Genomic DNA, 22,735 nt, shown 5'->3' on the forward strand with positions numbered 1-22,735 from the left:
AAAACAATGCTAATTAACACGTAGTATTTTTTAATATCCCAACCAAGCTAAATTAATGTATTGGATTTGTTTTTATCAGAAAAATGTAGTGTAATAAAATATTTGAAAATTATTATATGACGATTGGAGAAAATAAAATGTTACTCCCAAAGAATCATATTTTGTAAAAATCATTTTTACAAGTAAACTTTGGAGCATGACAAAGAAATATTGCCGCCGAACAAACTTTGTGATTAAAAACGAAAAAAGACTGAAAACCAATTAAAATCTCGTTTATGAACAATTTCAATTCAGTTTGTAGAATGTTATAATCGGATTTTGTACAATATTTCTTACTTTAATGAGTTATATAAAATAAGTCTGATAATTTAGTCTCTATATATAATGAGAAATATTGCAAACTTTGTTTATTAATTTCGGAGTTAACAATAAAAATGTAGTAGTACTACCTCTAGCAATAGAGATGATGATAGGACTAGCTTATTTAAAAAATGGTATGTATCCAATAAAACAATATTAATTGATTTACAAAAATGAATCAACAAATCTACAAAGGTACACCGATCCACCATGATAAATTGAACAGCAATCAGAACGAATTACGTCAATATTTAGTGACGGATGCAAAAGGGATGTTGGAAGTGGAAAAAATATCGAAGCATTTTAAGAAAATATATTATAGATCTACTACCCAGGGGACCAAAAGAAAGCTCCTTGATCTAGAAAATACATGGGCTTGTTGAATATATAATTTTACGGATTTTATAGATATATCGATATTTTTCGCGAAACCATAGATGAAATCGCCATTTTGTTATGTACGAACTTGGCCAATTTCTGGTTTTTGATCGTTTTATCTGCATTTGTACATGACCACACGCTATTTATACACCTTTAAACAGACTAAAAACTAAGAGGCAAATTTTTTTTTGCCGGAAATCTTAAAATACAAAAAACCTTTATTTCCTGCATATATACTATATTTTTACCTGTTTTTTACCTAAAATACCTGTCTAAAACAAAAACTAATAAAACTTAATTTGATATATATTTGTATATCGCGCAATATACGCCAGTTACTGCATGACATATGTCAGAATAAAAAAAAGTACGCTGTCAAATTATAAGCTTGTGAAAAATTCTTCGGTATGCATTTAACCACGTTTTTATAAAATTCACCAGCCGCCAAGCTATATCACTTAGTAGCCAAGTCTTAAGATCGGTTTCCTTTAAGTTATGAATGAAAAATTGGTATATTATACAGCGTGCATGTCTATGTTACTGTGTCATTAGGTCATTTGATGTTATAGGGATATTATGTGAAGATAAAACAAAACGAAAACAATATAAATGTCATTGGCATCGAGAATTTTCCGAGTTGGCCTAGTTGACCTTTTGCCAATACTCCAAGCCTGGATTATGAATTCTGCTCGAAATAATTCGGTCTTTTAAGCATCGCTTTCAATTAATCAACGTTTATTAATCATTATGTATTTAATTTTATTCATTAAGTATTTAAATTGAGGTTTTATAGGTAGGTACAGTAGTTGATATGAATGTCAATTTTCCTATTGATTGTTCTACCATTTTAGAAAAAGGCCGCACAATCTCTATAATTTTTTCGAAGCGGTTATAATATTTATAACGTTAAACAGTGTGAATTGAGTAGAATTCTGAAACAATCAAACTAGTCGTGAGTGACATTACTAGTCATCAGTCAGGCAGTCCTTTTTTGCATCAAGTAAAATCTATAAGCCGTCAAAACAATCAAATTCAAAGCAAATCAGAAACAAAGAAGTTCGTTATGATCATATTTTACAAGGAACCATAGTACATGTACCACTAAGAAGGGTGCAGCTTGCCCTTAACGCTCGCATTGATATTTTAAGTAAGAAAAAACGATGGATTATCGTTACAAAACTTACAAGGAAGCGTAATCTATATACCAATCGGAAGCGTGCAGCTTGCCACTTGTAATAGTAGTATTTGTTCGACTAATAAATACTTTAAACTAATTTCGTCTTTGCGAGATAAATGTGCAAAAGAGAAAGAAATACACTTATGTTTGTTTAATCCAACGTGTATTTACAACTCCTCGCTTCAACAATGTCGCTAAGAACTATATACTTTATTTTCTACTGTTAGTAGCTCACTCAATAGCAGGAAAGAAAAAACGGAATTGTCCTTCCGCTTTACATTTCGCAGGAAAGCTTAGTGTAGTTTCTTAAACTAAAAGCAAACAAAACTATCACGATATATTGACGATATAGACATTTAAACCAGGTATTGAAAACAAATACCATTTATACAAGCAGTGATATTACAGGATGATTTTATGGTTTACATATTGATAGCTGTCTCTTTTATACTTTCAGTTTGTTTTTATAAGATTATAATATAAATTTAGAATTAATAAATCATTTCCTTTTTAACAAAAATGACGTTATTGAGCAAGTATTATTGACAGTAATACTAATTATTAACATTTAGAATGATTCAATGCATGACCCTTCAGAATTTTTTCTTTTTAATTAAAAATAGATAATAGCTAAAAAGTCATTATTTAAGAGAATATACCCATAAACTCCATTATATACCTTGAAGTGTTTTGAGAACAGACAACGTTTAGTAAAAATATTGATTGATGCCCTACTTACATTTAAACAATGAGAAAAAAAAGTAACGACCGTATTTGTTTGAAAAGTCGATTTATTTTAAGTAACATATATTTTATACAAGCGCATACTGAAATATATGTATTTTAATATATATTAATAAAATTATAATTCAGTACAAGTTTTTTAAATTAAATATTAGATAATTTATTACTAAATGTTAACAACAAGACACATAGATTAATACATTTAAAAATTATGTCACTATGATATAGCGTAAATTATACATATTTACATTAAAATGTACAAAAAAAAACTAATAATGATGAATAATTAATAGATTCATAAATTAAATACTGTTAAAACCATTTCAGAATATTTAGTGTTAAAGTTATGAAAACTTAAATATTGTAGGTAAAATACATAGTTAAGCCTAACAGGGAATAGACTCTTTAATATATATATATATATATATGCAGTCCACTCGGATAACTGTCGATTGAACTTCGGAGTGAAATGATAGAGCCATGTTTCATCCATTGTCACATACCGACGCAAAAAGTTGCGTTTATTACGCCTGATCATCTTCAATCAGTGCTCCGAATCATCAACTCGTCGTTGGTTTTGGTCAAAAGTGAGCTCGCGCGGCACCCACTTTGCACAGAGCTTTCTTATACCCAAATATTCGTAAATGGTATGATAAACACATTTAGTTGATATTTTTAGAGTGTCTGCTATTTCATTCAATTTCAATTTACGCCCGTTCAAAATCATTGTGTGGATTTTTTCATGTTTTCGTCGGTAACAACCTCTTTTGGGCGTCCACTGCGTTCACCGTATTGGGTGCTCATTTCACCACGTCCAAACATAGCATACCAATCTTTGATGGTCGATTTTCCTGGGACAGTGTCCGAAAACTCTGCATGAAGCCAAGTTTTTACTTCAACTGTATTTTTCGCTTCAGAAAGCAATATTTTATCAACACGCGAAATTCCTTTTTATCAATTTTTTTCACGATAACAAAAGTTGCTTCACTCAAAATGCTATAATTCACAAAGTAAGGATCCGACAGCTGCCAAATTTATACACGTATCTTTTGAGGGTTTGCGCTAACTAAAAAACATATAGATTTAATTCTAGTAACGCCATCTATGTGTCAGGCCGGGGACTTTTCAATTCACCTGTTGGGATACATAAAAGTTTATTTTAATAAGTGAAAGTGGTGCTTTAACTAATCGTAATCGATTTGTCAAGCTGTAGTGAATTTTTGTGTTTTAAAAACGTAACAGAATGTAGAATGGTTAACATTCAAATATGATATTGCGCAATGAGGCTAAGAACTATGAAGTATGAAGCTGGTCCTTAGGCTTCAAAACCACCTCCATATACCTAAAAACAATTTCGGAAACCATCGATGTACGAATTATCGCAATGTCTATCCTATTTGAGTAATTTAGCTGCCGGAAAATTCGGCTTCACACATGTTCTCACATCTTTAAAATATGATGCAGGGAAACGATTGTTCTCGAATGAATAGCGAGGGCAGAACGACTTTTCGCAATATGTAAATCTCTTCTGGATTCTCACTTGGAGAATAAAACATCAGGCATAACGGATATTTAAGAACTTCTCCCTCAAAATGATTTTTTATAATTTATATGTGATACAATAAATATAATATAATGGTTGATTTACAATAGTTCTTGATGAACTATCCTATGATGTATTTAAAATTATTCATAAATATTATAGAAAAATGAATGTGATTATATTTCCTTAGTTGGCATCAGCGCGGTATTCGTTTAATCAAACGGGGAAGTAAAGAGACGACAATCCAACAGACGCATTTCAATTTATGTAGATTTTCCCAGTTAGTCGTATAATGTGGAGGGCGTCGGAAGAAAATTGCGAAATAGAACACAATAAAGCGCTTGAATAGGTCGAGGCCAGACACCAACAAAAATAAGTAAAAGCCACGCATTCCTTCAGGCTACAGCCGGATAAGTACGCCTTATAGGAAATGGAAAAGGCTATTTTCCATCCGTTTTCCATTTAATCAATTTCGAATTGAGCAATTTCAGCGAATTTGCAATTCATGCATTGATTCAAGCTTCAACGACGGACTAAATTCATACAGTAAAATACACCGTGTTCATTATTGATAGTCAACATGCATATATAAAGATGATTTAAAATTCAGAACTATTTCGAATGTATAATTAAAATGAAAAGCTAAAATAACTTTGATTAAAATTTAATTGTTAATTACTTAACATTAATTTAATTACTTAAATAAATGTTAATGAATTATTTTGAGATTTAATTCTGAAATAAGTTCGCTATTTTACACAAATACATTACACGAATGTTTGAAAACATAACACATAAGCCGAAAACTACCGGGCCTAGCCATAGATGGTTAGGGGTACCACTTTTTCAGTTAGTACAACCTCCAAAAGAAAACTATTAAAATTTTGTGATATAATATGCTTTTCTTACTAATTAAAACTACCATAAACAACAGAATCATTTGGGCGAAATTATTCGTTTGTTTCTTTTTAAATGTGTTCAGTTTATCGACTTATCAAAAAAACGGATAAGATTACCTGACGTTGGTTCACCAACCACTCCGAAGTTAACAAAGCACCTCTTGACTTAACCCACTAGAATTCACGAAAAACATAGTAAATCTCGAGTTTAAGAATTCATAAGAGGGTAGGAAAGCATCATGTCTGTATACCATTAAAATTAGACAAGCGACACAGTTCAGGAAATCATCAAAAATAAAATGGAGAGCAAACGATACTCAGAGTGTTATATGGCAAGTAAATACTGTTCGGCATCACTACTAGTTCGAAAATTTAGTCTTCAGTTTTCAACAATCTGTTCTTCTTAAAAAAAATGAATAATATACAAGGAACAAACAATTTGCCCTTTCAGTGTTAAGTAGACTCCAGTTGAATTAAAAGCATTATGTATCTGACACAAATTAATGAAAATATTTTTCAAACCCAAGTAATATTGTTAATCAACTACATATATTACTGAAGCTATAGTGATTACTGTAATTATTTTTGATACACAGCATTGTTAACTTTGTTTTATGGTATATAATTATCTCGAATTCTCGAATAACCTTCAGTTGCGCAAAATGACGGCGTCTGAAAGCAATTATTGTATTGCCGGATACACAAAAAATGTGTATAATCTGCTCCATTTTCGGAATTCAGTGGATGTAGTAGCTTTGGTCACTATGGCAAAGGTGTCAATCTAACTTGATCAAAATCCAATGGCTTCATTTTTAAACTTAAATGTCTTTCAATGTGGACACAGAACGTTCATTGGTGTTGGACCAAGCAACGATTTGAAGTGAGCTGTAATCACCTGCCACGTGTAATCTAATGCATCTCGCAGGATATGTCATCGATTTCGCGCTTTGTGTTGCTCGTCAGATCGTTGATTTATTCGTACATATTTTTGACATGCAGCATTGTAAGTTATGCCACCTAAGTTGGTATATAACTTGTGGCATTTTGAAGAAGCAAATTTAATTGAAAAAAAAGTTGACCCCCTTAGTGTTGCTGTATAAGCATGCCTAGCACGTGTTAGTCTATCAAAATTTACTAAAAATCAATATTAATTTAAAAGTTTAATACAAGGCGTATTTGTGGTGAAGTAACTGTGCTAAAACGAAAACTGCGAAATAATAACATAAAATCATCCTAAACATTTTGCAGCATTTTTAGAGACTCAGTACACGAAATACTATATCAAAATTTATACATAATATTTATAGAAATCGCAAAACACACTTGAGAGACCGACAAAATCGAGCACTATAAACAAGCCAAATAACAGATCAAATAATCAATTATTGGTAACATTTTGTCATGTCATAAGTGTATATTGTATAACACCACTTAGAAAAAGAACTACAAATTCGATGTCATTATTGATTAAATTAAATTAAACTTGAAAAATGTAAAGACATAAACCAAACTTGTTGAACAATAAACTCTTACTGTAATTTAGATTATTACTGTAATTTAGACCAAATAGATACAAACAATACCGATTTTTTTTTTAATTTTGTCAACAATAAACTTTCAACAAAATGTATATTATGTATCACCACATGTTTACACGTTTGTCAGCAGAAAAACTACAAATTCGACGCCATTTCATAAGAACATAACCAAAACTCCATGATTAAATTAAATTAAATTTAAAAAATGACCAAGGCACAAATTAAACTTATTAAACAATAAACTCAGATGCATAGCGACGACATCAAATAGCAGTACATACAATAATAAAAATAGTAATAATCGACATTGACATTGAATCGATTGACACTTCTTTCAAGGATCAAAGCTTCAAGAGGAAAGACTGCCATAGGGGGATAAAAACTGTTCGGAAATCTACTAGTGATTGTCCAAACTTGCCGAAAAAGCGATATTAAACGCCTTAAACGATTTCACAGGCGCACATCACATAATCCCGAATGAACAATTTGGTTTCCGTGCTAAACATTCATGCCTTCATCAAGCTGCCCACGTCGCAGCAACTATCCACCAGGCACTGATAAAAGGTCGAAAAATAGGAGCCATATTCTTGGATGTCTCCAAAGCTGTTTCGACCAAGTATGGCACCACGGTCTAATATTTAAAGCTAAACAATTAGGTCTACCGAATGACCTAATATCCCTAATAGATTCACACTTGGATGGTAGGTCCTTTCAGGTGAGGATCGGTGACGCAGTCTCCTCTCGTAAACAAATCTCCGCAGAAGTCACGCAAGGCGCTCCATTAGCCCCAACCCTATTCAACCTTTATATGGCTGATTTCCCGCTCTACAAACTTTTCCACACAGCATAAAGCAGATGATACCGCTTTATTCACAACCGGCTACTGTCCCGACGCTATTCGCAGCAGACTCCAAGTACAACTGAACTAAGTGATAGCGAGGTACAAATTCTAGCGGCTTCAGATTAACCCGAGCAAAACTCAGGCTATTCTGTTCCACTGCAAGGAGTTTCGCGCCTATCGCCTCCAAATCGATAAAGACCCTATCCCTTGGCGCGAGAAAGTCTCATACCTCGGTTCGACCGCAGATTCCAATGGTCTGCCCAAATCCACAACGCCATTTGGAAAGGAAATGGCGTGTACAGCCTATTATTTCATCTACTCTTCAGAAAAAGCAAACTCCCAATCCCACAGAAAGCGACTCTTTATAAAATGCTAGTCCGTCCAATCTGCCTCAATGGAGCACAGGTATGTCTCGGAGAGACAACTTGAACTACTCCAAGTGTTCCAATCCAAAAAAGTCCGTGCGTTACTCAGAGCCCCATGGTTTATGAGGAACGTCAATACACACCTCGAATCAGGCATCCCGGTTGAGAAAATCTTTATAAACATGCTCAGTGTGAGGTTCTCCATAGGAACCTTAGAACACGATAGCACCATAATAAAATCCCTACCCGTCCACAAACACCGGTAGTAAACAAACTATGACAATCCCAGTCGTAACCCAGGGTCTCTGTCGCCCGCAAAACAATCATATCCCGAACCTAAAGCGACATCAGCCGAAGACCATTTGGTTCTAGCTGGTCATTCTAGTAAACGAAAAAAAAAAACTAGTGATTGTTTGAGTTGAGTTGTTAAAAAGAAAAAACAGTGTTGCAAATGAAATAATTTTTTTTATTTAATTATTTTTTAATTATAATTTTCTATTTTCTTTGCGTAAATTAATGCACAAATATGAGTTTGTTTATTTAAATTAATAATATCGAAATATATAAAATGAAGAATGATAAATCGATACGTAATGGTGAACAAATTATGAATTTTAATAGAAATGATTTATTAAATCGTCTGTCTGGTTTAGCTAATATTGATTCCGTCATCGTCATAGGACCCAATTGATGATTATACACACGACATATAAGAAGTCTACTGTTGTTTACAATTAACTATTCTGATTTTGTTCTTCGCTTATTGTTGTTTTTCTCTTTCTTCTTAATTTGACGTTACTGTTCCCACTCTCAACACTTGACTGTTCTGACGTATGCTGTAATTTTGTTATGACTGTACTCTTGACATTTTACTGTTTCTGGTGTTGGTTCTGTAACGCTTTCATTGTTTAATTATGTTATTCTCATTAATTGTCATGTTCTATTCTTAGTTCTTTAATTCTGCTATCATTCTCGATGCATCGTATTTTTATCGCGAAAGCTTCTTGGTGGGGGCTGAGAAGGTTGGTTCAACAAACTCTTTATTGCATCCCGATTCGTTGAAAATTTCAGGATGGAAAATATTCTCCTAGATAGGAAGTTCTCAGGCCGATGAAACACGTTCGTAAGTAATCTTGAGAAATGTTCGAACATTCGACGGTCTTGGGTCTTCTTGAATTTTATGGTTATAGCTATCATAAGGGATCCTTTACCAGTTCTAACACGCTTTGTCTAGTCACAATACCTCCCAATTATCCAGAACACTCGACAACCAGCCGATGTGCCGTTTTGTGTTTGCTCGGTGCCTTTTTTTTATCTCGGCCTAGCTTCACCAGACATTCGATACAATACGATACTTTATATTGTCACAAGTCATAATTATTTTCTTATGTCACAAATATTACAAGAAACAGTTAAACTAACTATACAGAAGAAAAAATATTATAATTTTCGTAAACTAAAAATTAAACAATTTTCTTGAATTTAAATAAACGAAATTACGAGGGGGAATCAAATATAAACTGTAATTTTGTAAAATAAATGTGTTGATCAATGGTATACACAAACTAAACATTTAACATTTTTCAATCTCCGTGCTCTAAATACACGTGTGCCACCTATTCGGAAGCTTGAATATTATTTCTTCATAAAAAGTTTGAGGACGAGTTGTCAGCCAATTGCACACATACCTCTTTACTTCATCATTGCTTTCAAACCTTTTGCGTTGATGATGATGCGTTGTGCAACAGACGAAGATACCTCACGCTCAGTCATGGTTGTACTGCGGACAGAACCGAACACAGCTGCTACCCACACCGGTTTCCTCCATCCTCATAAACCAAAGAACACTCGAGCATCGAATCCTCTAGATCGGAATTACATGCTGAGCTAAATAGTAAATTTACTATTCATATTTAATTCCCCCTCGTAGGTTGCAACAAATTAGATCCTTAAATTGGAAAATCGTATTCGTCGTATGTCGGCGTATTGAAATTGACGAAAATTATACTGAAAAATAAAATTTTTAAAACTACAAATTCGTTTTTCAATTCCTTTTCCGGAAATTTCCCTTTCGTTTCCGCCAACTTACTGAACAGTCTAGTATATATATGACGTAAAGTAATTCCAACGAGAACTTAGAGGCTTTCCCTCTCATAATAATGGAAGGAAACGCGAAGTTTTATACTTAGTCTCCAGCGAAATAAAATGTAATTCCCCAAATCCCCATGCCCATCCAGTCTAATAGCGGAACTTGTAGGTAGGATGGCGCGGCGCTCGCTGAATATCTTGTCGTAGTTTTGCGAACGTGTGCCTATTGACAAAATTCATCCTTGATGTAGGTTGTGTTGCGATGTCGGTGGGTCAGCTCTAAACCGAAAAATCGATGCGGAATTGCGCCTCTCTATTCGCCAACGGCAGCTTTTTTGTTTGGTCTACTTCAAGCGCTGAAAGTGCTTTAAAAACATCGACTACCGTAGGGCATAAGCTGTTAGACAGCTATAGCTCTAGACAATATTTTTTTTATTCATATTTTTTAATAGGGCACGGTTAATTTTAAAGTTTGTTTTAATTGTTACAGGAATTATCACTATTAACCCTTTTACTTTCAAATCCTGAAAACTGTTTAACTTGCAGATGTTTTAATGTTCTTATTACAATAATATTATTGGATTATATTAGTGCCTGATTTATATTTACAAAGCAATTATAATTTATTGAAACATTTCTGATTTTGTTTATTATTTAATAATTACTAATGATCGCCCTGTGATCGAAATTCCATCACAATTTTTTAAGTTAATTATGTTTCTGTCATAATAGAGTAAAAGGGATAATTTAAAAATTGTATGTTACTAAAACTTGTTTTCACGATATTTTCAATATAAGATCAGAAATGTATTTGATATATAATATTAATTAAAATAGTAAATATAGGTCTATTAAAAAATATTAAAACAACTATCTCAAGAACTAATATTCACTAATCTTTTTTAAATGGTACTTAATTAAATATAATTTCCATTAAGTTTCAACAATCAAGAAAATATTGATAAGTTTAAATTACTACACCACTGAACATTCTAATAAGGTATCATTTTAGAAAATTATTAGAGACATAAATATGGAATAATAAATGAAATAATACATGTTTCTATATGAAAACACAGAATATATAAACAAAACAATTTTTAAATTGATATTTGACTTTATTATTTTTTACTTTATTGATTTTGAATTTATATTAAGGGAAAGTAAAAGTTTAATCATTGATATAAAGCTTAAACAATAAACTATTAAACGTAAACATATTAATATTTATCAATGCTTTATGATGTTTACAAACGTACTGTTAATAATTCATAATTACATCTATTTGACCCATGTGTTCCTTCTATGCAAATTATATAGTTAGCGTTATTTTAAGTGCTGCATATTGTCATTGCTTCATTTATGTATTCATATAGTATTTATCTTTATTCGTTTAATGATATTTTAACACACTCACTTCATATTTTAATACTCAAATGTAAAATTAATTTATCTTCTGATTCAAAATTGTCAGCCGGCATTTTGCGGTACAACGTTGCCAGGTTTTGAAAATACGCATCCCTACGTTTACCTTCAACAAAAACGACGAATTCATAAAATTATGGTTGCTTTTGGACGTATTTTGTTTTATTGACATTTATTTATTCGTAGCGCCTATTACACGAACATTTTAAGCCAAAACTTTTTCCTCGATATAACACCGTGCCAAATTTCAAGCCTCCAGGCTTCAAAAAGAGGCAAAATTTTTCGATTGATACGTAAAAGAATATTGCATACTATTTATATTTATAAGGAATATATTTCAAACAATATATTTTCAAAAGGATTATTGATTAACAACTTGATATTTTTCTTTCATTTGTAACAGAAGCATGTTCTGAGATGTAAGATGGTACGAATAATTCTGTTTAAAACACCTAATAGGCCAATAGAACTAGTCAGGTCTTACAGGCCTATCTGGTTGCTAACTGCGATATAAATTATTTGAGAAACTGCTATTAAAACGTTTTAACATTGCCGCGAAATTAATGTTAATTGCTGGAGTCATATTTTATCGAAAGTAAATTTAATCGAATGTCGAATTAAGGAACATTATCCACATTCAAACTTATTTCGATATACTCAAACTTACTCCTATATCCTACCTACTATAATCTACACTACCGATACTCCAACATCAAGAAAAACAGTAATTGCCAATTTTTTTTATAACATCTTTATTAGATACGCTTAGTACATTCTTAATTTACAATTAATTTATTACTATTTTTCCTATGAATTTGGATTAATTCACAAGCAAGACGAGTGCGAAAAAATACATCAATAGATATTCCTCAATTATAAAATTATAATAACTTATAGCTATAGTTTACACTAAGGGTATACACTTTATATAAGTTCGTATGGTTTTGTTCACTTCAACTTCAATCTCCTGACATCCTGCGTGCTGTCCAGCAGTTGTATTGCTTCCACGTTAGTATGATTTAGTAATCTTCTTTCGTGTTTCAAGGCGAAATCTTGAATAACTTCGCAAATCCATTTGATTTCCAGGTTATCGTGCAGTTCTTCATTAGTTACGTAGCGATAGGCATTGGTAATCAATCGAAGGACCTTGTTTTGACAGCGTTGTATGAGTAGTTGATTTGAATTTTTAGTGCAACCCCATATTTGCACCTCATAGGTCCAAATTGGCTTTATAATTGTATTATAGATCAACCTCTTTGATTTTAGATCAAGTTAAGAGTATCTTCCGACTAACCAGTATTGTTGTTTTATTTTGGTTCTAATGTGTTTTGCTAACGTGATATTTTCAATTTAATCTACTGTCAAGATGGATTCCAAGGTATTTAGCTGATTCTGCTAATTGCCAATAACAGTTATTATGGCACTAAATAGATCTCTGGTGAGAACTACAGAAAACCTACAAGTGGCAGCCAACAGAGTCCACAAATTATCTAAAGACTGAAAAATATTATTTTATAGCTGGAAATATGTCCATATCAATTTTGCGTTATATTAAAAATAATAAAATCTAATTATATCGCTTGAGGGATGCGCAGTTCGTCAATCAGAATCAGCTAAATACCTCAGCACTCATCTCGATGGTTAGACACAACTTGATACTCTAAGACCAACGATATCGATTCATTGGTCAATGAAAGTCATCAAATCGATAATAATCCAATTCTGCTCAAGCCAAACGAATTTCTCCATTAATTACTAATGCTTATATGTAGCAATAGCAAGGAGAAACAACGGTGATCAAATTGCTACCCGATGTCATCCAAGATTTCGTCATAATACATAAAAGAAGCATCTACTAAATAGCACCAACCTGGATACAGCCAATACAACTACAGTAACTAACTAACAGTAAATAACGTACAGGAAATCAAAAGATTGAAGCGAGCCAAAACACAGTAACTTGTGTTGAGTGTTACCTTATGAGCACTGTTAACTTTCGTTGCAGTTAGTCACATTTAATTTAGTCTGAGAAATGTAATAATTGCTTGTGAATTGATGCAAGTTCAAAAGAAATATAGTTAATATATTAATTTATAAATTAACAAATTCGAATTAGAAAAAATGTCACATTAAAAAAATCTAGTCACTATTACGATTGGATTGTAATGAACATGTGGTAGACGTGAACACTAAAAAAAGAATTGTAACTAAAATCTGCAAGAACTTGCATAAATCATTGAATATGTAATTTATAAATCGAGTGTCGCTGTTAATAGTCTGGTAATTAAAGGAACATAAAAATAGACAGTATTTTTAGTTTTGTATTAGTGTATGTTTTGTGTGTTATTACTTCCTATGTATCAATTTCCCTTCTACTTTTGTTATATATAAGAAATGTTAAGAAATGAAACTTTACTATAATTATATAGCGATTTATTTTAACAATCATATTTTTTAATTATAACACAATTTACAGGATTATTAATTTTTCGACTGATTGATTTTAGGAAAGATTGCAACATCAACTGGACGAACAAGCTCAGAGATATGAAGAACAACTAACTGAGCTGCATTCTGTGATAGCTGAACTCACCAGAAAACTGCATCAACAAAGAACAATGGCCATAGCAGAAGAAGATGAAGTGTCAGGTACATTATTTTCAAGCGCAATCTTGAGGACACTATTTTCGGATCTTATCCATTTATCAATGAAAATTTGGTTAGGTTTTTAATTATTTAATCTGATTATTTTTATAACATTATAACTACGTAACTATTGTCAGAGTATCTTGACTGTGAAACACCTAAGTTGCATTTTCAATGATTTCCTGTTATTTGTATTTATAATTCTCAGCATATGTTACAATACAAGGAGGTAAATGAATAAACATATATGCTACTACTACTACTAGTTACTTAGTATCTAATTCCAATATTAATGAATAAAATATTTAGAAGAACTAGGGCGACTCGTGATTCTTCATTTATAATGATAACTAGCATGTCGTACAATTTGACATTTTTGAAAAGAAATATTGAACAATCATTTGGTAGCTAGTACCTTCTTAATTTTCGATACCTAAAGAAGCGTCGTTGTATTCAAAATGCATGTCTTAACTGCAAATAATTCATGTTTATCAATATCATTATGTTCTCTTATGCTTTTTGCTCTAAAATTTGGAATAAAATATCAACATGGAATCGCCATACAATCAATCTTATAATTGAATTACACATGACCAATGAGAAGGTTTCATATTCGATTAAACCAGAAAAGCATTTAACATAAGTACTGTTAAATGATTCTATCTTATAATTTGATTTGATAAAGCAATAGAAATTAATCAGTAAAGCAATAGAAAGATTACTGATAGGAAAAATAAGAAGTAAATTAAAAGTTAAAAAAAAACGAATAATATTTTTCACTAACTTCACTTTTATCTAACGCAATAAATTCAGCGTTTAAAATGCATTAATATTTAATTTACAGAATCATGTACCAGTGTCCACGAAGAGTCAGTAACATGTCCACTTGAAGTAAGCGAATTGGAACCACTCGAAAATCTATCCGATTTCGATAACAAAATCCCGGTAATTATATAGAAATATAACCGATTACGCAAGACTTTGACTCACTCTGATTAATTTTCAGTTGTCTGAAAGCCCCTTGGAACTACCCGAGCCCAAACTGACATCATCCAACCACGAGAACACCGATCTACTACCATATCCCGAGATCGTGGAACCCCTGAAACAAGAGATCTCCTCGCTAAAGCAGCAACTACACGAAGCGCATACCAGACTGGCTCAGATGACCTTGAGTCGTATCGAAGAAGCCGGCGATGAAGAAGAAACGGTGACCGACTCGAGGGACAATTTCGAAAACCTGAAGAACCTAGGCAATACAGACGAGCAACTGATGGCGTTAAATTACTGCAAAATGAATTTGGATATTAACAAGGTCTTGGAATCGCCCGAAAGTCATATTGAAACTGACTGTGAACCGAAATCTTGTCAGGAAGATAAGATGGATATCAAATACAGTAATATTGTGCCGATCCATAAAACTAACCTGAAGAATACCGGATTTAACATGCCAATTATGAAAGTAGCGGAGAGGTATGTTATTGTTCAATTAAATATTTCCTTATTAGACTTATTATACTTGTAATGCTCATAAATATTAAGCCTATAATTTAATTTTAAAGGTTTTTTTTTTAATTTGAAGCTTTATTGTGAGAAATCGGTGCAATGTATTTTGGTCAAAGTATTGTCCATCGATAGCCGCGCTAGTTTTTCCCATCTTTCAGACAATTTACAGATTCTATCTCTAAAGGGCAATGCATCTTTTGAGATGATGATTAATAATGATGGTGAGATGATGATGGTTTGATTATCCTAATGGAACCACTTTTCATCACCAGTAGCATTACTATACAAGACACATTTTCGATTTTGCAGTTGAAACATCATTTCACACATGACCAAACGCCTTTGAAGGTCTTTTAGCTTCAATCCATACGCCAATATGAAAGCTTTTGCACCATTCCCGTGTTCTTCAAGCAATTGAAAATGATTTCTTGTGTTATTTCTAACGAATTTGCATATTCTTCTTTCGTTTTATATGGATCGTCATCGAGTAATTCCTTCAAATCGCCATCTTTAAATGTTTTTGGCTCTCTAGGATGCTCTTTGTCTTCGGTGTCAAAATCACCTCTTTTAAAACGTCGAAAGTAGAAGTCTCATGTTGAAATTAATGGAGCATGGTTGCCAAAAGCTTCACACAGCATTCGATAACCTTCAGCCGCTCTTTTCTTCAAACTGAAGTAAAAAAGTGAAACTTCTCATGAATGCGATTTACTAGGTACACATTCATTTTCACGCACTGAGAACATCTTTTTGATTTTTAATGATATCGGTTAAATCACACATATTGAAAAGTGAAGCCTGTCAGTGCGGCTTCAGCATGAAGTTGATTAAAACAAAAAATTTTCACACTTCGACGAAATGACACGTACTGGAAAGCGAAGCCTATAGAAAAGTAAAGCTTCAACATAAAGTTGGATACCAACGTACTCAATGATATACGATTTAATACACAGTAAGATCACGTATTGTAAACCCTTTAAAATTACTTTATAAGCCTAGGATATGTGTTTAAAATTATACGTTCGGCTCATTTTTAGGATAAAATTGAAGCGCCAGACCGACCTTGATTTCACCCCGAACGATTTACTCAACAGCGAACTGTCAACGGCAGTGGCTGAACATATGGTTGGCGATATATTGCGCCAGTGCGACGTGCAGACCGAGAAACAGTCATACGACTTCGAAATCAAAAAGTTGAACGCAAAGTTAGAGCATGCCCGTTCCCAAAACACTGTACTTGCTCTGACTCTAAGCGAGACCAAAGCCCATTGTGACAGGTGAGTGAGTGAGGTCGACGGATTTTGTGCGTTTATATTAAATTTTAATAGAAATGCAAATGGAAATTCCTTGTTTCGTCGTAGGACCCAATTATCACGGGTTCAAAACATTATAAATGAAAGATAAATTATTTACGTAATAAATTATTTAAATTGGATTCTCTAGATGTTGTTATAATAAACAATTATTATATATGTTTTATTAAAATAACAATAACGTACTTAATTCTACGATTAACAAACATTCGAAATTTTATTTACAGTTTTTGGCCTCCCTCTCAAATTTTTAAGTCTTCCTCACGTTTTACTAAAAATGAATATTTATTGTAAAAGTATAAAAAGTTTTGTTTTCTTCAAAATAGGAAATGATACATATTCAGCTCAAAATTTAAATAAAAGAATAGAAAATAAATATGTTTTACATAAAACAATTTTAACGTAATTAAGACTTATTTGTGCACCAAATATATCAGATTTCCCAAAGATCTGTCTTAATGCAGAAAAACACAAAACAAACTCGTACACATTTCACTTACCGAAAACTTTAAACTCTACTGTACTGTTCTTTTGAATAATTGATTTAGTCTAAAAAATAGAACCGCATTTTGTCCTAGCATATTTTTGATTATCGTATTTACAATTTGGAGAACTTCTCCATGTTTGTCTTGAAGACAATAAGCTGTACATCTTCATTCGATGTAATATTGCCCTTGTCTGATCCCTTACATATGTTTTGCCATATTTCAAAGTTCAATACAGGTATAACACACAAGCTCATATAGATTTTTTAGGTTACCATAGCCACTTTTTTCAGTATTTTTGCATCTTAATCTTTTGTTTATAGGCTATACTTAGCTAATTCCAAAAACTATTAGACATTGCGGATTGGTCAGAACTGCTTATGCGTTTGTTCATATAGGAACATCTGGAATTGAAAGTATAGAGTCAAGTTGCTATCTCTAATTCCTAATGTTCATCCTCTTCACAATTTCCTAAAGGCAAATGAGATGGGAAAAATTAACTTATAATGGGCGCTTAAAATGATTTCTTAAATATATTAGCTGAAGGATGTATATTCTTGAATACATGAGCTCTAATAGATCAAAAAAATCCAAACTATCTTGGTTAAGTCACCTTAATCCAATATATTTATTCGGACAATTACACCGTTTTTTTTAATGAAATGAACCCCGTCAAGGTAGTTTATTCAAAGTAATTTTAATTGATGGCATTTTAACAAATTTGTTCTTACTCGGGCAATAAACTTTAAGCAATATTTAAGTCATGAACTGCTTTGCACCAAAATTCCTAGTATATTGAACTTCAGCTAATCTTCTCTTAAAACATTTATATTGAGTAGCTATTATTTTAGTGAGCAATTTTAGAGTTGCAACTATCAAATAATTGATCTAAGAATAAAATTATATCGCTGTTTGCGCTGTAACTTATTTCGGATGGGGATTAATTTCTAAAATTAAAAAATAAATATTTAATATTCATATACGTATATATGAATAAACTTACCCCAACTTACAACAAAACATGCTTTAACGATCATAAATTTCTTTGATACTTAATACAATCGGTTTGGGATTTTTAAGATTATCAACCATTTTTTAATGGCAGCCAAATACTTCTTCCAAGGAAAACGATTTTGCATTTCTTTACTATCTGTGCATCCGGGTATACAACACTTCGTAAATCGAGAATTTACTTTACTTATTGTATTACCGCCTTATATATACGAATGAACTAATAAGTTAATCTGTAAAGGTTATAAAAGTCTAAAAGTACCGCTCCTTACGTTAGGCACACTGAAAATGGCACCCGAAACAAATAAACAATAAACCCACCATAGAAACGAAATATATCAATCAAATCCCCTCGTGGCTTTTAGCATAGCGATTAAAACAAGTAATAAGTTAAAACTAGCGACATCTAGATGTTGGACGTCGCGAAGCATTTCCCCAAAATTTCCTATAAAGTTAAGTCTCTATTTCGCTGTGATTGGGCCTCAACGAGTCCAAAAGAGTACTGTTCGGTGCCCTTTTTACTATTACACTTTCCATAAGACAAGTAAGTAAAAGAAACATTTCGAGAGCATTTGATACAACAAATTTAACCTAGTGAATGCTTTTCTGCAATTAATTTTGTTTTATTTATAACCCTTTGAAATTTAAACTTTCTTTCTGGATACGTTGTATGACGTGCCTTTATATTAATAAATATTTTTATAAATAGGTTTAAACTAAATTTTAACTTTAAATCTAATTTCATTAATAAAACTGGAAAAAATCTAAATAAAAATATATTTATTTTATTTATCCATTATATTATTACTCTTTTATATATAGCATATAATATAGATATGGCACTAACCCACAAAAATATATCAATGTTAATACTGCTATTAAAGTAACACGCGTGAAAAATAAATCTATAGAATTAGAACAAAGTTAATAACAAACCATAGCAAGTTTATCATTTCCCAATCAAATGTTTTCGCGCCTGTACTGAATTCATGATTAATCCAGGGTTTTAATCCAATATATTTCGTGACTCCGATATATATCTTAAGGAATAATTAGAGTTTGAAGTTGTTAAACATCATCGGAATGAAATGCTTTTTCTTCGTGCAAAAAGTTATTTTTGTGTTTGGAAAATCAATAACACAAAACAAATTCTAGCATTAACGCTGTTATTTATATATATTTTTTTCAGGTTGGCATTGTTATGTGGGAAATACGAATCGAACGCCATTGCGCTGCGATTAGCCCTCGGTATCACCGACCGCACAATAGAAGCTTATGATGTACTTCTTGCCCTTTTGGAGACGGAGTTATCACTCAACGAAGAAAATTCAGACACCATACAAAATAGAACTGCTGCCGAAACAGTTGCCAAACAACTTCTGTGTCATTTGGACACACATCAGAGTACCGACGTTTTACTATCTCCATGGCAGAATCACGTTTACAGCATACCTATAGAGATGTAAGTAGAAATATTAAGTCTAGTAAAAAACATTAATCATTAGTTTACATTAGATATCATTAGAAAGTCGATATTTTATTATAAAAAACGTATTTAGTTTTGTAAATAGTTTTGTTTGAATTTATTCAAAGGTAGACTCCAGCAAAGAAACAATAAGCTACATTCTACAGTTTTTCATTGATAAAGATGAATACGAAAGCCATGCGACTAAAAATGGAAATAGTGTTTATGATTCTAGTATAGCTAATAGGCTGACTATAACAAAAAATCACAAAAATATTGATTTATAAAAATAATATACCATAGAGATATTACTACAGAGATCAAACTACATTTATTTTTAATTTTTTTTATATATATATATTTTAAAGTCTTCTTTTACCAACTATGGGTTTATCTGGACTGGGCCTAAAGTTTAACTTGGGCTCTAAACCACAGTCCTCAGCATTAAGCCTACCGACTGGCGAGTGACCAACTTTAGAAATCATCCCAGAAGACATCCGGTTTTACCCAGCCTGGTTACTGGCATGACTGGGATCATTTTCCTTGTAGGATTTTACACTCTTGCCTAGAATATTTTTTAACAATCACAAACATAAATTTACGACCATGTCCCAGCAGGATTCGAACCCGCGGCTATCGCAACAGTAGGACGATCATCCCATCGCCTTTACCATTGCACCACCAAACCAGAAATAAAAACAAAAATTTTCAAAATTCACCATGTGAAATCGAACATCAATCAGAAGCGGTACGAAACATTGACGTTACTTACCGTTTCCTAAGGAATCATTTTCACAATCCAATGTTTGAACGTATTAGCACATTCGATTTCGATTTTCGATTTGATTGGGATTATTTATTTTATATTATATTATAAAATTATTAAAATAATGTATAAATAAGACCTATACCCATACAAACCGTACACTGCAACCGAAACAACTACGTCACACGCAGATTTGGAGCGTTTAGCGCGCATTTAAAGTTTATTTCACACATAAATTTTACTTTCCTGGAAGCAAACCTTTTTACCTTATCTGGAAGAACTTTTTCCAGATAAGGTAAATACGTAGAATTGTCATAAAGTACTTTTATTAAGGTAGATTTTATCAAATATGTTGTTTTTTTTTTCATTAAAGATATACTATACTCTGAAAAGAAAATTGTCGAAATTATCGATAAAATCATGTAAATTACCATCATATAAGCGCCGTGTCTATTGTTCAGGAACTAAAAATTGCACACAAAAATACATTTGAAATCATTTAAAGAAGGCTGGGTACCAAAAGGAGAATGTACGTCACATATAAAAATGAAACGGTTTAAAACTAAAAACTTTTAATTTACTTAAAAGTACTATTTTATAGAAAGCAAATGTTACACCGTTTCCTCGAATACGTAGTCTGTAGACGGAGCCGTAATAGTCGTGCCATATAACATACATAGGTGCCACTCCAGTTAAACCAAAAAAATGTCATGAGCTCAATCTGTGATTCGATGCTAAAACGCAACAAAACTGACCACTTTTTGAAACAAATGATAACTGGTGAAAAATACGCAAATGGTAGCCAGTTCAGGAAGGTTTTTTCTGTGCGTTTGGCAGGATTGACCAGAAATCGTATACATAGTATACGATTTCTGGTCGTATATAGTATATAGTATATATTTCGTATATAGTATACGAAATGTATACTATATCGTATACAATTCCTCTACAACGAACATAAACCTGTACTGCCTGAAAAATTCACCCCAAGAGAGGTTTGTGAAAATCAACTATACAAGTGTTTTAACAATATGGTCAAGAGCTTAAATGAGAGAAGCATAATGGGATTAAGGTCAAAATGGCAACGAGCTAGTAAACAGGACGGTGTATATTTGACCTAAATCGAACAATCCTAAATATATTAAAGAATGCTTTCAGTTTCATGCGAAAATTATGGATTTCCTTTTATATTATATCTATTATATCATGAAAGATATAACAAAAGCTAGATTAAGATAGTTTAATTGCTGATGATTAAAATGATATATAACTTTAGTTGCACCATTTTCCTATGGATGACTTCAATAGTAGTAGTAGAAATAGACATCATGCAATAAATGTGCAATAAAAATATTACTCAATTTTTACCTGATCATAAAGTTATCCTCAGGTGAAATGACCAAAGCTAAATTCTAATAATTTGCTACTTTAAATTTCCCACTTTTTGAAAAAATGTATTGAATCAAGTATTTGCCACTCAAGCTCTCAAGTAGCTCTCTCAAATGCTCTCAAGTAATTTCAAGCAATTTCAACATCTCAAGTGATTTATTGAGATGACACTATTTCCACATCGACGGAAAAATCGATTATTCACTGCTCTAAATACGTAATGTGTGCTCTAAATTTAGTGGGATTAGCTATTATAAGAGCAATAATTATAAGCTATCGTTATGAGACGCATATAATGAATTTAAGCCGAACAATGGTAAAGATAATCAATGAAAGACACGATAAAGTAGAATTCCGTACACCATATTCTTCAAACATTGCTTTTTTAACGATCCCATGTTTCAATCAGTAGCAGACACCCAGACTGACTAGAATAATGAAGCTTTTGCTGGTTCCATTCGTAGATTTTTAACACGAAAGTCGTACCGTACCTAATAAAGAAAATAAAGTATTGTCCAATTATTACTTTGAATGATATATGATATGATAATTGAATAGAATATTGATACATGACACATTTTTCTTCAACATATCCACCAAAAATAATATCAATGGCGAAAGTAAACTGATATTTCTGACAGTTTAAATAAAAGTAAATAATAGAAGTTTATAAACAATAATCTATTTTAAGTTGTCCAAAATTAATTTCGACTGGTATATTTTTTATCCAGTGATATCAGTATCAATTATTAAATAATGCAGTCTTGAATGACTACAAATTAAAAAAGGTCTTCAT

The 22,735-nt window shown here is 32.1% G+C and overlaps 1 protein-coding gene across 8 annotated transcripts in view; it reads left to right on the forward strand.

Annotated features, from left to right (window-relative positions):
* Positions 1–22,735, forward strand: part of LOC143191273 (colorectal mutant cancer protein) — a 163,056-nt gene that overhangs the window by 134,641 nt on the left and 5,680 nt on the right. For all 8 annotated transcript variants that reach the window (XM_076396176.1, XM_076396179.1, XM_076396182.1 and 5 more), the window contains 5 exons: positions 13,869–14,010; positions 14,852–14,952; positions 15,014–15,480; positions 16,548–16,787; positions 19,509–19,781. In XM_076396176.1, the coding sequence (XP_076252291.1) occupies positions 13,869–14,010; positions 14,852–14,952; positions 15,014–15,480; positions 16,548–16,787; positions 19,509–19,781 (1,223 nt within the window). The remainder of the gene's footprint in view (positions 1–13,868; positions 14,011–14,851; positions 14,953–15,013; positions 15,481–16,547; positions 16,788–19,508; positions 19,782–22,735) is intronic.

This window comes from Rhynchophorus ferrugineus, unplaced genomic scaffold (genome assembly GCF_030347505.1).
Source record: "Rhynchophorus ferrugineus isolate W39M unplaced genomic scaffold, kcgeb_rfMv2 rfM2, whole genome shotgun sequence".
In the NCBI taxonomy this organism is placed as follows: Eukaryota; Metazoa; Arthropoda; class Insecta; order Coleoptera; family Curculionidae; genus Rhynchophorus; species Rhynchophorus ferrugineus.